Source organism: Geotrypetes seraphini, chromosome 7 (genome assembly GCF_902459505.1).
Source record: "Geotrypetes seraphini chromosome 7, aGeoSer1.1, whole genome shotgun sequence".
NCBI lineage: Eukaryota > Metazoa > Chordata > Amphibia > Gymnophiona > Dermophiidae > Geotrypetes > Geotrypetes seraphini.
The window spans coordinates 64691270-64708249 of NC_047090.1; the positions used below are offsets into that span (position 1 = coordinate 64691270).

Genomic DNA, 16980 nt, shown 5'->3' on the forward strand with positions numbered 1-16980 from the left:
TATTTGTAGTGTTCTCCCTCCTGAAAACGCAACATGCGAAACTCGAATCGAGGGACAGGTTTTGGCCACCTTCGGGTGTGCACAATAGTTAATTGGGCATCTCACATTGGTCACCCATTCACTTTTACAGCGGTGGCACGCCATACTGAAAGAACAGCCTTGTCAAAAGATAAATAATAAATCTCTTATCTGGTGGTGGCAATTATATGGACGAAGGCTAATATGGGACTTGACTGTGACAGTGATGGTCCCTGACTGGTGGCCCTTGCATATGTTTTTCATTTGAGCACTGGGGTTTAGCGCAGGGGTTTCAAATTCAAATCATATAACGGCCGAAATCTAAAACACAGGCCGGATTTTTTATTAAGATACTTAGCCGCTCCTTTGCTGACACACAGTGTGGGCCCCAGTTCTGGTGGTGGCTCCAATGCTCTCAGGACTTCTGTGAGCATCGGATCAATCGCTGCCAAAACTCACGCTGTGTGCCAGCAAAGGAGGGGGTTAGTCTTAGTAGAAGTATAGGGATACAACCTCTCCAACCCCACGCCGGCTACAAAATAAATAAAAAAAACTTTTCCTCTCTTTTAGGTCCTAGTTCACTCTTGCTGTCTAACACCAGCTCTGGCAGCATACACATTTCAAATTTGACATAATGTAATCACAAAATAGAAAATAAAATTATTTTTTCTACCTTTTGTTGTCTGGTCATTTTGCTTTTAATCCCAGTTTCTTTTTCTGATTTTATCTATCTTCTAATTTTCTTTCCAGTGTCTGCTGTCCATTTTTTTGCTCTTCTTCTCTCTTGCTCCAGTCCCTGTCTCCAACATATTGATTTTTCCCTTTCAACTTTTCTTCTTTTCTGCCTCTGTCCACTTAAATCTTGCCCTCTTTCTCATCCTTCTCCTTTTTCAATTTTCAGCTACCTATTAGTTTTCCATCTTCTCTTATTCTGGAGCTCTCCCATTTCCCATCTCACTCCTTTCCCAGTCTCCTATTTCCTTCTATCTCTCCTCGTCTCTCCTCTTGGTCCAACATTTTGCTTCCTTTCTTTTCTGTTGTTCTTCTTTCCTCCCCTCTTGATGCTGAACAATGAGATGGAAAGGAAAAAAAAAAGAGATGCTGCATCTCTCTCTCCCTTCTACCCCCAGGCCTAACATTTCTCCCTCCCTTCCATCTCCAGATCCAACTTCTCTCCCTTTCTCTTCCCAACTGCCCCATCCCATTTCTCCCCCTGTCTGCCTGCTTGCCTGCCTCCCTCCCCCCAGGTCCACCATTTCGCCCTTTCTCTTCCCAAAGGTTCTCACTTCAAGTATTTTTTCCCTCTCTCTCCACACTACCCCAGATCCAACCTCTCTCCCTTCATCTGGTTCTCCTCACAGCCCAGCATGCCTTTCCCTCCAGCACCGGTCCCTTTCTCCTCACAGCCTGGCGTGTCTTTCCCTCCGGCGCCGGTCCAATGTCGCCACCAAGCTGAGGAATTTGCCAGCCTCAGTGATTCGGGAGTGTTGTACGTGGCTCCTCCTCCTGCTTTTTGCTTGCCGTGGTCTGTTTCCAATGATGCACAACTTCCTGTTTCTGCCCGGATGGACTGCGGTGGACGGAAGGCAGGAGGGGGAGCCACGGACAACACTGCCAAATCGCTGCTGAAGCTGGCAGACTTTCCAGCATGATGGCAACGTTGGACTGGCACGGGAGAGAGGACACGCTGGGCTCTGAGAAGGGGAAGTTCAGGAGTATTGCCGCAGGCCACATAAAAAGGCCAGGTGGGCTGGAATCGGCCCACGGGCCTTGGGTTTGACACATGTGGTTTAGCGGATCTGAGCACAGCACTTACATTAATGAATATTTATTAAAGTAAAATCAGTTTAATTGTGAATTGACTTTAAATATGAAGATTTGGATATAAAGCCTGTGAATTTGATTTGAACAATATATAAGCACAGGGAGGTATAATTAATGTATTCCATAGAGTGTGGATTGATCTCTCAGTAACATAGTAACATATAGTAATTTATGGCAGATAAAGACCTGAACGGTCCATCCAGTGTGCCCATTAGAACATACCTGTTCTTGACATACCTAGGTAACGAATCTGTACAAAAGACCCCATCACAATCCCACCCCCCAAATCTGATCTCGTAAACTGTTAACCACTAATCTCCAACTATGAATGTTCCATTCAATTTGTAGAATCTTTCTAATTCTCTTGATGCTGAACAATGAGATGGAAAGGAAAAAAAAAAGAGATGCTGCATCTCTCTCTCCCTTCTACCCCCAGGCCTAACATTTCTCCCTCCCTTCCATCTCCAGATCCAACTTCTCTCCCTTTCTCTTCCCAACTGCCCCATCCCATTTCTCCCCCTGTCTGCCTGCTTGCCTGCCTCCTTCCCCCCAGGTCCACCATTTCGCCCTTTCTCTTCCCAAAGGTTCTCACTTCAAGTATTTTTTCCCTCTCTCTCCACACTACCCCAGATCCAACCTCTCTCCCTTCATCTGGTTCTCCTCACAGCCCAGCATGCCTTTCCCTCCAGCACCGGTCCCTTTCTCCTCACAGCCTGGCGTGTCTTTCCCTCCGGCGCCGGTCCAATGTCGCCACCAAGCTGAGGAATTTGCCAGCCTCAGTGATTCGGGAGTGTTGTACGTGGCTCCTCCTCCTGCTTTTTGCTTGCCATGGTCTGTTTCCAATGATGCACAACTTCCTGTTTCTGCCCGGATGGACTGCGGTGGACGGAAGGCAGGAGGGGGAGCCACGGACAACACTGCCAAATCGCTGCTGAAGCTGGCAGACTTTCCAGCATGATGGCAACGTTGGACTGGCACGGGAGAGAGGACACGCTGGGCTCTGAGAAGGGGAAGTTCAGGAGTATTGCCGCAGGCCACATAAAAAGGCCAGGTGGGCTGGAATCGGCCCACGGGCCTTGGGTTTGACACATGTGGTTTAGCGGATCTGAGCACAGCACTTACATTAATGAATATTTATTAAAGTAAAATCAGTTTAATTGTGAATTGACTTTAAATATGAAGATTTGGATATAAAGCCTGTGAATTTGATTTGAACAATATATAAGCACAGGGAGGTATAATTAATGTATTCCATAGAGTGTGGATTGATCTCTCAGTAACATAGTAACATATAGTAATTTATGGCAGATAAAGACCTGAACGGTCCATCCAGTGTGCCCATTAGAACATACCTGTTCTTGACATACCTAGGTAACGAATCTGTACAAAAGACCCCATCACAATCCCACCCCCCAAATCTGATCTCGTAAACTGTTAACCACTAATCTCCAACTATGAATGTTCCATTCAATTTGTAGAATCTTTCTAATTCATTGTAAACCGCATAGAACTTCACGGTCCTGCGGTATATAAACTGTTATTATGATTATTATTATTATTAGTTATACCTATTAAAAATACGTGATTAAATTAACTTGTCTCTTCTTTGATATTTCTGGGTGGTAGACTGTAAAGTACACCTGGTATTGTCCTAGGTTCCAAATGCTGATGTTGCTGTCTAAGCTCACTCCAGCCTATCCAGCCATCCTGTTTGCAGGATATCTACCATAAAGTCTGGCCAGTAACATCCTCATGTTCCAAGTTGGTGGAGTTCCTAGTAATCTTCTTTCTGTTAGAAGACATAGGATTGTATATAGCCTGCCCTCTGCAGACTTCCAATTTGCTTATTTACTGCCTCGGATATTGCTGGTGTCCATCATGGGACTACTCCTGTCATCTGGATGAATTTTTAAAAAAGATAAAACGAAGCTATAGAAGTATGAATAACACTATTCTTCTTAAACTTTGGGGTGTATATTTATGTGATGGTACTAGTTGCACTTATCAGGTTGGTTCCTAGATACTCTTAAAGTTGAGTTCATGTTAATTATTGTTCCATAGCTTTTCAGTGATTTTGTTTACTCTGGCATGTTAGTTGGACTGAGCTTTGTTTTATCCCAGACTTGTCATCTGTGAACATATACACCACAGTGACCCCTGGTGCAGGTGTTCCTCAGACACTGAAACACAGTGCTGTGTTGGGTCCACAGCTTCTGCTTGTGTCCTTTTATGCAATAAACAAGTTGGTTTTACATCAGTGTTCTTCAGTGGAGTGCTCATTGTCCGTTCCCACTTCCTTTTGTACTGTTTTATACCCGTGGATTCTCTGTCCTGTTGGACTTTTTGGTGTTTAATTATTGTTCTTTTGTCATAATTTACAGAGCAGAAAAGTAGTTTGTCTCGGGGTAGTTCAATGTGCCCCTCTTTTTCTTCTGTTTTAGTGGAGTTCGATTGCTTTGGTACTAATTGAAGAGGGAGCTATTCGCCACTGGTGAAGGGAAGGAGTTGAAAGATATGAGTGATATCCTTCTGCAAAGTTCGCAACTATAGAAGGACAACAGCTTCATTACAGAATCCTATATCTTCTAACAGAAAAAAAGATTACAGATGTAAGAATCAAATCTTCCATTACTTAAGGTATGCATGTTGCAGGGGGAAGGGAAGTGGAGGTAGTGGGTAGGATGTATGGAGTTGTGTGTTTGCTTATAAAATGTAATTCCAGGAACAGATATACAATGTGACTTTCAATCACCCTATAGACCTAGAATTCTGGACCTTTAAAAAAATTGTTTGTCTTCCTGATGGTATCTACTGAAAATTTGGTCTTATTCATTCATTCACAATTTGATGTACTTCAGCAACTGACTAGCAGAGCTAAGTGGTTCACAGACGAATAAAATCAATGCAGAGAAAGGAACTCCCATTGTATGATAGGAAAGAATCAGTTTACAAAAATATTAGTCAAACTGAACTTCAAAATAGTCTATGTACCTTTTTGGCTTGGTTAATATGTGGTGTTCTTTTAGGTGAACCAGAATGTGGACCAAGTGTTGACTACCTGAGTGTATCACCAAAAGCAGCATTAGGTAATGGATATGTACTTTTTTATGAGATATTTATAGAAAAATAGAAACTCAAAGAATTTTTTTGACAGATGATTTTCTTCCCACATTTTGTAGAAGTTTTTGCCTCTGTGCCTTTCTTCTCAATTAAAGGGAACCCAATGATTAGAGTCTTCATGTTCAGAGTGTAATAGATTTGCTTTTTAGAATTTGTACCTCTGTGAAACTGTTGAGGTTTCATATTTACAGTTTTGAAAAGTATATAGCAGGTTTTCCTATTCAGTCTTTCAGTGAACAAACCATTTTTTAGGTGGCTTTGATAAGTATCTTAATCCCATTGTTTAAAAATAGTTATATATATTTATCTTATATCTTTAGCAGGTATATCTGTCAAATATTGTTCCAGTACTTAGTTTAAATTGTAGATACAAGATGCTCTGTTAATTCCAGTTTTGTTAATTCCAACGAAGATGGGATTAAAATACCTGTGCCATAAGTTGTAAAGCAGCTACAGGCGAAACAGTATTATGTAAGGTCCTCGTGGGTGTTCGTTCTCTGGACCCAGTTTATATGATATGAAGACTGTGGTTTTGAGACTTTGAGAATTTATGCCCTAAAGCTGGAATTAACAGTGCATCTTATATCTACAATTTAAATACTGGAACAGTTATTTGACAGATGTACCCTTTGAAAATATAAAATATATATTTTAACAATTTTTAAACTAGAGGTGTTTAACCTCGGCCCTTGCCAGGTTGGGCTTTTCAGGATTTCCCAAATGAATATGCATGAGATCTATTTGCATACAATGGAAGCAGTGCATGCAAATAGATCTCATGCATATTCATTTGGGGAAAACCTGACTAGATCACGGCCCTTGAGGACCAACGTTTTATCCTTAACGGTCCCTCCTTTTCTAGTATAAATTGTATTTCTTTTCCCTCTATCCCAGTGTTTCCTGTTGTAATTTGTCTAGTTATTAAATGTTTTTTTATATTTTTACTATATTATTGTTATTGTTTTATCATGTATTCTTTGTATATGTAAATCGCTTAGTAATTGTGATAGGCGATCAATCAAATAACGAATAAACTTGAAACTTGAAACTTGAACGTTAGACATCCCTGTTTTAAACAATGAGCTTAGATAAGATAATATAAGAAAAGGACATTACACTTTTTTTTTTTTAATTCAATCATTTTTTATTAAATTTCAACCAGAAAGAAAGTAAATATACAATACACAACCCCCCACCCCGGAACAGCAGTTGCCAAACCAAGACAAAAAGAAAAACATCAAGTCAACAAACGACTTTGTGCTCTGGGTGTTAAAATAGTACAAAAAGGTAGCCAACAACTTATATATAAATTCCCCTTCCTAGATTCCAAAGGTCCATTCCAGCTAACTGGATTATCAAAATCCACCAATGAGCAAAAGTGGGTGCAAGTGGTGTTAGCCAGCTCTGTAAGATTGTCTTAATACCCACATATATCGCTCTATGGGTAAATGCAGAACAGCCTGCATGACGCGGAACCATAGAGAATGTCAAGGAGAACAAACAGCTAGGGTGCTTGTTCACAGTACAGTGCCAAAGATGACCAATCCACCGGCAGAGATGACGCCAAAAGGGTAATACAACTGGGCAAATCCAGAACATGTGACACAGTGTGGCATGAGGGGTCAAACATCCGAGGGGATTAAATGCGCTCGAAACGCTCGATTAGGTGCAAAAAATGCTCGTAACACAAATTTGTAATAATGTTCCCTTTCCAAAGCAGATATCAACAAACAGCACTCAGATGTAAACTCCTCTTCAACAAGTCTGCGGTAATGGATGTCTGAAGTTCTCGAGTCCATTTAGCAGCATAAGTGCCATAATCCAATTCTTTAGTAGTCTCCAAAAGATAACGGTGATGATGACGGAGGACATTACACTTTTAAAGTCTCTAGTTTGAGTATTGAATTACAGGACCATCTTATTTTTTCCCCAAGTTCCATTATGTTCTTTCCTACATAAGTTATTGTTTACAAAAACACTCTATGCAATACAGTTTATATGATTCTAGGAGAATTTTTATATAAAAATCACATGTATTATATAGATTTGCTAAAATAACTGTTATAAGTAGTATGTGAATATTTTTCATAATAACTGTTACTCAGAACTGTTTATTTTTCTTATTTTTAGCTGACACAGGGAATTTTAATTCTGCAGGAAGCACACCTGACAAAGGTGATCAATAACATTCTTGATGCGCTGTTGAGCTGCTTCAGTTTCCACACTTGGAAGTGGAATAGAGCAATGCACTGTGGTTGCTGGTCTGCTATTTGCTTAAAACAAATTATTCTTTTATTTTAATATTTCTGATCTTTTCTTGAAGCATTTTTCACATCTGCTTTTGAGCATGAAAATTCTGTTTTAAGGGCTCAAATCAAATATCTCTGTTTTTAACTTGAAACTAAGTACAGAGAGATTATTTTTAAAGATCCATAAAGGTGTTTCAAATATAGGGGATGCCAATTCATTAAGGAAATGGCAATTGATTATAACACTTTTTAATTATATTTGATTGACTTTACTTAAAAAAAAAAAAAAGAATTAGTCTTGAGTATTCAAAAATACCATGTTTTATCTCTATTGTGATAAAGGTCTTTCCTGTTTTCTAATAGAGACCAATGTATTAAAATGGATTGAATTTTGTGCATAACTTGTGATTATTTGCACTTTAGTCATAGTTATCTTTTGTGAAAAACAAACTGCAGAGGTATTTAAGCACTGCAAATGTAATTAATGAACTTTTTTGCTTGAATTTGCATAACAGCAGCTTATTAACTAATTTTCACAAGTGTAAACTTGCACACCAAAATCCCCCCAATTTTGCAAAGTCTGTTTAGCATGTTAAAAGGGAAATTTGAGTGTCCAAGATCAACTCAGGACACAAGTTGATTTTTTTTGTGTGTGAAATGAACTTTGCAAAATTTCGTGCGCTTTAGTGGATTGCCTTCTTTGTGATTAATCAGGTGGAACTTTTAAATGTGCAAAACTATCTACTGTAGGCCATAGTGCTTGCATTTGTTTTAATTATATCAGGAGTAGCATTTGAAATGTTTGTTCTATTGCAATAAGTGTGTCATTCTGGGTGGATGGGTATTCTCCCCATGCTCACTAGCTGCACAGAAGGAATCCATACCAGCTTTTCAGCATCTCTACCTTCACCAGAGGGCTCTGCTACCCCTTTCAATTTTTCCTTCTGCAAGCAAGCTGGAAGGAGTCTTTCTGATCTGCTCTGTATGTTTCTTTCTTTTTTTTTTTTTATTTCTTTATTGATTTTCAAGTCAAGTACAAAGTGCAAAAATTTAACAAACAAGTAATATATTGAACAGCACTTACATCCAATCAAATAATAATACATTTCCCCTCCCACCCTCCCTGGATGTGTGTGAGAGTCAAGTAGGAATTAAGGGCTTATACAATTAATCAGATTTAACAAATTCTGTTAATGGACCCCATGTTGCTTTAAATATTTTATTATGTCCCAGTATTTCCGAATTCATTTTTCATATCTATAACATTGACACAAAGTTTCCCACCAAAAGGAAAAGTTTAGCCTGTCTCAGTTTTTCCAATTCCTAGTGACCATTTGTATGGCAACGCCTGTCATAATAAGAAGTCTGCTTTTATACCTGTCTAATGGATTTTTAGCTTTCAACAATGTCCCACATATGACCACATCGTAGGCAACGAAATCAATATTTCCAGTATCATATTAATTTGTCCCCATATTGATTTAAAAAAATGGAGTATAAAGGGACAATAAAACAACAAATGATCCAGTGTCCCTACTTCAAGATGACAATGCCAGCATCTATTAGACTTTGAAATATCCAACTTTTGCAAACGAACTGGAGTTCAAAAAATTCTATGTAACAAAAAGAACCAGGTTTGTCTCATAGATGCTGACGCTGTACATTTAACATCCAAATCCATGACCATTGAGTGGCAGAAATCTGCTGCTTTATCTTAATGCTCAAATGTCTTTTAGGCTTGTTTTTGGTTTTTTATTCAAATATTCAGATAGTAATTGGTACCACTTGGTGGCCTGGTGCCCTTGCAAGTCTGTCTGGAAGTATAAGCCTGGCAAACTATACTGATTTTTAAATTTTGACAATCAGGGAACCCTTTCTGAATGGCCTGTTTCAACTGCAACCATTTATAAGCTTGTGACTTTGATATGCCGAATGATTATTGCAGTTGTAGTAAATTTACCATTTTCCCATTCTGAAACAATTCATCTAAAGTTCGTATGCCTGCCTGCAACCAATGCTTCCAAAAGATTTTAGACTTGCCGATTTGTATCTTGGAGTCTAACCATAAAGATTGACTTGTGGATTGTTGTATTGGGGTAGGTATTAAATTATTAATAAATTTTAATGTATTCCAGGTGGGAAGAAGAATATTATTGTCCTTATATATTCTAGGCAGCTTGATACTCAAAATATGGTTAAAGACATAATGGGGACATGAGATAACTCTCTAATATTAGCCAGTCCGGTAGATTATTCCTGACACAAAATGAAGGCTTGATGATACCTAAAAAAATTTGGAAAATTTACCCCCCCCCCCCCACCAACGCCCATTGTGATTTTTGCAAAGATACTAAGGCTATTCTAGCAGTTTTACCCAGCCAAATAAATTTTGTAAGAATCCCATTTAATTTCTTGAACATAAACCTGCAACATACTCATTTGGTAACAAACCACAGGCAAAATCTTCATTTTGATGGTTTGGACTCTCCCCCACCAAGAAAGATGTAGCGGATTCCAATGCTCACACATCTCTTTGACTTTCAATAATAAAGATTTTTCATTTACTGTCATTGTATCTTCAAATGATTTTTGAATCATGATACCCAAATATTTTATACCCTTTTCCTTCCAAAGGAATGGGAAGTGGTCAAATAAATCTTTCACACAATGCACATTTAATGGAAGAACCTCTGATTTGCTCCAATTTATTTTGTAACCAGAAAATTTTCTAAATCGATCAATCAATTCAAGTAAATGCGGGATGGTAGATTCAGGATTCTTCAAATGAAGCAAAACATCATCTGCATAGGCCGAAACCTTATAATCTCGATCTGCATATGGAATTCCCTGTATCTCCTTTGCCTGCTGAATTGCCAACAACAAGGGTTCCAAAACAATATCAAAAAGCAAAGGAGATATCCTTGTCTAACTCCCCTCTCTAGACAAAAACGCTCTGACAAAAACGTTTCAAATCTCTTCACGGCATCCTTCCTCCCCTCTTTCCTCTATCTTGGCTCTCGAGTACTCATTCCACCAGATCCACTCAGAAATTCAAACTATCCTTCCCTTCTCTAGATGGCATTTCCCACACAGGAAAACTTGGAACGTCCCTCCTCTTCGGGATCACCGAACTGTGGAACAGCTTTACTGCCCATCTTCGGAGTTCGACCTCCCTACAACACTTCAGAAAACATCTGAAAACCTGGCTTTTCTCCAAAATGTAACTTCCCCCTCCCCTTCCTGTTTACCAAGCCCTCCTTCCTTCCATTGGAGCTCCTTTCTTTGTTTTTAATTCCTGTAAACCGTGTCGAGCTCCACTTCTGTGGAGATGACGCGGTATATAAACTTAAGGTTTAGTTTAGTTTATTAATATATAATCTGGCAAAAGGGGAACTATACAAGGTTTGAATCATTTGAATAAATCCAGATCCTATTCCAAACCAATCCAATGCTAGATACATGAAAGTCCATTCTACACGATCAAAGAGACAGAAAGGCTGGATCCTCTATTGTTTTTGACAAATTGAGCATATGAAGTGCCAATCTGGTATTGTTTGCGAAATGTCTTTGAGCAACAAAACCCATTTGGTGCATACCAATCATATAAGGGAGAGCTTTGGCTAATCTTAAAGCCAATAATTTGGCCAGGATTTTCCCATCCACATTAATTAAAGAAATAGGCCTGTAGTTTGAAACCAACATGGGATCTCTGTTTGGCTTTGGCAAAACAATGGTTAACGCTTCCGCCATAGTACCTGATATACAACCCTTAATTAGTTGTGATTGATATAAATTTAAAAGATGAGGTAATAGTATATTTTGAAAAGATTTGGAAAACTCCACAGTGAATCCATCGCTGCCCGGGGCGGATCCAACTCTGAGAGACCTCAATGCTGTCTGGAGTTCTTTAAATGATATAGGCGCTTCAAGATTTCCTTTTATATGCTCTGGAACTTTTGGCCCATTAATTAAGTTTAAAAATTATCTTTCTTCAATTTCTTTATTTCAATAAAGCTCAGAAGAATATAAAGCTTTTTTTAATAATCCAAAAATTGTTTTAAAGCATCTCCAATGTGGGTATGAATTTTACTTTTCTCATCTTTAATGGCCGCAATATTTACTTTTCTTTTTTTAGCCTTAAGATAGTTAGCCAATAATCTTCCCGCTTTATTCGAGTTTCCATAATACAGAGTCTGCTGAGAAAACAAATCTTTCCTAGCCAATTGTGAGGAAATCTCATTATATTTATATTTAGCTTTCATCGAGGCATTCAAAGTATCTTGTTCCCATTCAAGGCCAATTGTGACTCTAAAGTCAAAATAGTTTGTTCCAAATTGGAAAATTCTAATTTAGCAGTTTCCTAATATGTGCCGAATATGAAATTATTTGCCTCTCATTGTAGCTTTGAAAGCATCCCATATAGTTTCCAAAGAGATTTCCTCTGAGGTGTTGAGTTGAAAATGCTCATTCATTTTTATTTGAATTTCCTCAAGAAAGTTTGATTCCACAAGCAGAGTATTATTAAACCTCGAAACAGGTCTATTAGAATCTTCTTCAGTAAACTGGTATTCTATCCAAATTCCAGCATGATCTGATAAAATAATCGGATCTATGCTGGCTTTTGTAACCTGTTGAATTAAATGATCTTAAACAAAAAAATCAATTCTTGAAAATGATTTATGAACATGGGAACAAAACGAAAATTCACAAGCATTAAAATGAAAAATCTGCAAGTTATCCTTTAATCCACATATATGAGCAAGATTGTCCAATCCTAATGATTTTAATTGCTTACTAGGTTGTTTATCCATTATGGGATCCATGACAGAATTAACTGTTGTACTTTCTTAAAGAAATCAGCCTGATTCAAGTTAGGGACATAAATATTAAGAAGCGTCAGGGTATCATTTCCCAAAGTCATATCAACCTTGAGCCATCTGCCCATGGGAGCTGCCCAAAAGTTATCAAATGTAGCAGAAAACCTCCTATTGACCAGGATAGACACATTGCAGCAAATCTTTTTTTCTTTTCTTCCTCCTTCTTTAACTGATGATCTTCCCTTGTTATGATTGGAAGTGATTCCCAGTTTCCCAGTTTAAGCAGGATAAAGGAAGTAATTTGTGGTTTCCATCTAAATACAGTGTCTGGACTGTACCTCACTGCAGACGTCACATTGAAATAAGAGAAGGAGTAAACAATAATATTAAAATTGATTCTTTTGAAGGAAATGACAGACGCTCTGTACCCGGAAGTATATCTCCAAAGCACCATTATCCTTAGACACTTTCAGCAATTTCATGGCTTCATAAATCCACAGATCGCAAAATTTCTGTCTTTTATAAGATTCTGTGAGGCTACGATATTAACAGCTGACTGTTCAAATGAATTTCTGGCGCCCTATGATAACTTTCCATCGCAGCAAGAGAGCTAATTAATGAAAATTGCCTTCACGGTCTTAGCGCCCTCCGAATCTGTAACGCCACAAAATAACGCAGCCTTCACTGCAAGGCTGTGTTATTTTGTGGTGTTACAGATTCGGAGCAATGGTTTGTTCGTTTTGCTTTAGACCATTTGAGACTATTTGATACCCAAAGACTCCTGATGTAGGCCGGGTGGCCGAAACATGATCATGTTGAGTCGTTGAGTTGCTTTGGATGTATGAGCTATTTTGGATTAATAAAGACCATTGGATTTATCAGATGAGTTGAAAGATACTTTTTTGTGCACTAATCTGATTGGACATTTCCACTTTGCTCTTGCCTGTTTGATTTTTGTGGAATTGCTTCCCCTGTTTTATTGTGTGTGTGTTGTATAGGTAGATCTCTTACATCTTCTTCCATAAAGACTGAAGTAAAGAATTCATTCAGTCTCTCTGCTGCTGCTACTACTACTATTTATTATTTCTAAAGCGCTGAAAGGCGTATGTAGTGCTGTACATTTTAACATACAGTAGACGATCCCTGCTCAGAATTGCTTATAATCTAATTTAGACAGGACATTTCGGGGTTGGGGAGATTATGGTAGAGGAAATGATACAGTAGGTATAGGTATCTGACAGCCGTGAGTGGGAGTTAGGTGTTGAAAACAGATTTTAAAAAGTGGGCTTTTAGCTTGGATTTGAATGCTGCTAGGGAGGGAACACGACGTATTGATTCAGGCAGCCTGTTCCAGGCATACGGCGCTACAAGAAAGAAGGGACAGAGTCTGGAGTTGGCAGTGGAAGAGAAGGGTACAGATAAGAGGAGCTTGCCCCACGAACGGGGATCATGGGGAGGAACATAGGGAGAGATAAGTGAAGAGAGATTTGGGGGGCTTCACAGCGAACGCACTTGTAAGTCAGCAAGAGGAGTTTAAACTGTATTTGGAGATGGACGGGGAGCTAATGAAGTGACTTGAGAGGGGTAACGTGAGAATAGCGGCTCTCACGGAATATGAGTCGTGCAGCAGCATTTTGAACGGATTGAAGCAGCGAGAGGTGGGCACGCGGGAGGCCCGAGAGAAGTACGTTGCAGTAGTCTAAGTGCGAGGTGACGAGAGCATGGATAAGGGTTTTGATCGTGTGTTCAGAGAGAAGAGGACGGATTTTGGTAATATTATAGAGGAGGAAGCGACAGGATTTGGCAGTCTGTTGAATCTGAGCAGAGAAGGAGAGAGAGGAGTCAAAGATCACCCCAAGGTTGCGCGCTGACGAGACAGGGAGGAGGATAGTGTTAACCACCGAAATAGAGAACAGTGGGAGGGGGGGGGAACGAGTTTAGGCAGAAAGATAAGGAGTTCAGATTTAGTCATATTCAGTGGTGAGTTTTTGCCTCTGTGGCAAGGTTGTCTTCATATTCTCTTTTGGCCTTCTTTATCTAATTTGCCAATACTTATATTGCTTCTTATTTTCTTTATTTGGATCCTTTTTCCATTCTTTGAGGATTGGTTTTTAGGGTTTTTTTCTGGCTCTAACAGTCTTTTTCACTTCACCTTTTAACCATTCTGGCTGTCATTTGCTATTCTTTCCACCTTTGTTAATACATGGAATACATCTGGTTTGGGCTTCCACAATGATATTTTTAAACAATGTCCATGCCCGATTTAAAGTCCTAACCTTTAAAGGCCAATCCTTTTAGCTTTTAACCATTTTCGTCATTTTATTGTAGTTACCCTTTTGAACATTAAATGCTGCTACAGTAGATTTCCTTAATGACTTCATTTCAGATATTAACTCAGATATGATCATGTAATGATCACTGTTTCTTAGAGGACCCAACACTGTTATCTCTCATACTATGCCCTGTATTTCTCTAAGGACTAAATCTAAAATAGCTCCCTCTCTTGTTGGTTCCTGGACAGCTGCTCCAAGAAGCAGTCATTTATTATGTATAGCAGTGATTCCCAACCCTGTCCTGGAGGAACACCAGGCCAATCGGGTTTTCAGGCTAGCCCTAATGAATATGCATGAGAGAGATTTGCATATGATGGAAGTTATAGGCATGCAAATTTGCTTCATGCATATTCATTAGGGCTAGCCTGAAAACCCGATTGGCCTGGTGTTCCTCCAGGACAGGGTTGGGAAACACTGATGTATAGGAATTTTACCTCCCTAGTGTTCCCCGATGTAACTAACATTTATCCAGTCTCTATTGGGGTAAGTGAAATCAACAAAAGTTACAAAACTCTACTTCCTGCCAAAGATGTGGAACTGACTATCATTCAGTCTTTAAGAAAGTGGCAAAAAAAAGACCTCAGTGAGTAGCATGCACTGCTAAAGAGTCTAGCAGGCACACTTCGATCATTGTTCAAAGAAAAAACTCCCCAACATAAAATAGAATAAAAGTCTCTCTTTTACTGTATACAGTGCAGGAGAGTAATCTTTCAAAACATCCCCAATATGCAAAGGGACCCGATTGTACATTCATATAGAGTCACATTATTGTTCACACATTCGCTGAAGCAATAACTCACAAGATAACTCCAAGCTGTTCGTTGTGCTCCAGCAGCCATGCTAAACAACTAGCTCTCCCGCACAATAGGCTCCTGATAGGCAGTGTATGTTACTCACTGAGGTCTTTTTCTCCACTTTTTAAAAGATTAAATGATAGTCAGCTCCACATTTTTATTAGAAAGTAGTTTTGTAACTTTTGTTGATATTTTCCTATTTCTACCCCATATATACCCCATATACACCACCTCAGCCAGGCATAGAAAAACTCACACCCCATTCACACACCTGCCAATCAAAGAAGTTAAATGGAAAAAACTATATGATGGTCTCCTAGCCACTCAAGCAGCAAAATTAGACAACCAAATCTCCAATCTACTGATAACGACCTCAGACTACAGAACATTCAGAAAAGAGACTATACTCTTCAAAAAATTCCTGAAAAAGACTTAACTCCACAAGCTTCCGTCTTTCCTACCACCACCTCCCCGACCACTAGAAAAAAACAAAGCAAAAACAAACCTGATCTACTGTTACTCTTTCCATCTCCCTTGGAAAATATCCAAATATCTTTTTGTATTCCACCTTATTTAACTCTTTTGTAATCCACCTTGAACCGCAAGGTAATGGCGGAATAGAAATCCTTAATGTAATGTAATATATTTTTCTGTGGGTAAGTGAAATCACCCATTATTATATTGTTGTCCATTTTGCCAGTTTTCCTAATCTTATAACTTGCATTTTTAATTTTTATTTGTAGAGACTTCATCTATTATAAAAAAGAAAACAAATCAAGTTAAAAAGGGGGTAAGTATTGCTTCTTATCAAGCCAAATTTGAGACCCCCCAGCACCTTATCAATATAGAATAGAAGCAACAACCAATTCAGTATAAAATGGATTTCAAAAGAACCCAGAAAATGAAACATTTTAATAATTACTTATACCATTCATTTTTGGATAGTCTTTCGGACAAGTGGACTGGTCCAGTAGTCCATGTAGCCAGTGGAGTTAGCTACTTCTATCACATGCAAAAATCTACAAAATTCATTGGCTTTTAACTTAGTCCACTTGTCCGTAGGTAGATATTGTTGTCTTGGTACACTAGACTCAAAAAGCTGCAGATTGGCAAAATTGAGGATTCGCTTGTATGTAAGACTATCCATTTATACTGTAATTAGAATGCTTTATACCAGGAACGACTATCCTTCTAATGAACCAATGCTTTATGTAGACCAGGGGTTCTCAGGTTTTCAGGCTACCCACAATGACGATACCGGTGAGTCTTTGAGGGTACTAGTTTCCTTTCATGTGCTATTTGTTGCTGTATTTGGGCGATGAAGTGGCCAGAGGCTTGATATAGCTCCATGCAAAATAGGGCCACTGTCAGGTCTGGCTGAATTTATTTTGCCTGCATTTCTCTGTTAAGTGAATATCAGCAACAGAACTTTTTCTCTGCCTGTGATTGACCGTCCCTGGAACTAAGAGGATAAGTATCTAATTGCATATTTACTACTGAAGAAAGTGAGAAGAATTAACATGTTTTTGTGGAGTTTTTTGAGAGACCAATGACTGTGCTAGCTCCATTACAGAACTTGATGTACTGAAAGTAAGGAGCAAAAACATTTTTCTGAGGTCTCTTTTTCTCCACTTTTTTATGTTTACTTAACATGTATGCAGTGGACTTTTGATCATAGTTGTCTTGAACTACTATATGGTTATATGAATTACGCACAATGAATACACACAAGATAAACTTGCCCCGCAGCAATGATAAAACAACTACAAACAGTACAAAACACAGACCTGAGACTAATCTATTCACTAAGAAAACATGACCACAT

General features: G+C 38.8%; 1 protein-coding gene across 3 annotated transcripts in view; it reads left to right on the plus strand.

Annotated features, from left to right (window-relative positions):
- Nucleotides 1-16980, plus strand: part of ARFGAP3 (ADP ribosylation factor GTPase activating protein 3) — a 325192-nt gene that overhangs the window by 138448 nt on the left and 169764 nt on the right. For 2 of the 3 annotated variants that reach the window (XM_033953138.1, XM_033953136.1), the window contains exons 7-9: nt 4869-4928; nt 7093-7137; nt 15899-15945. In XM_033953138.1, the coding sequence (XP_033809029.1) occupies nt 4869-4928; nt 7093-7137; nt 15899-15945 (152 nt within the window). The remainder of the gene's footprint in view (nt 1-4868; nt 4929-7092; nt 7138-15898; nt 15946-16980) is intronic. The other variant, XM_033953137.1, reaches the window with a different exon arrangement.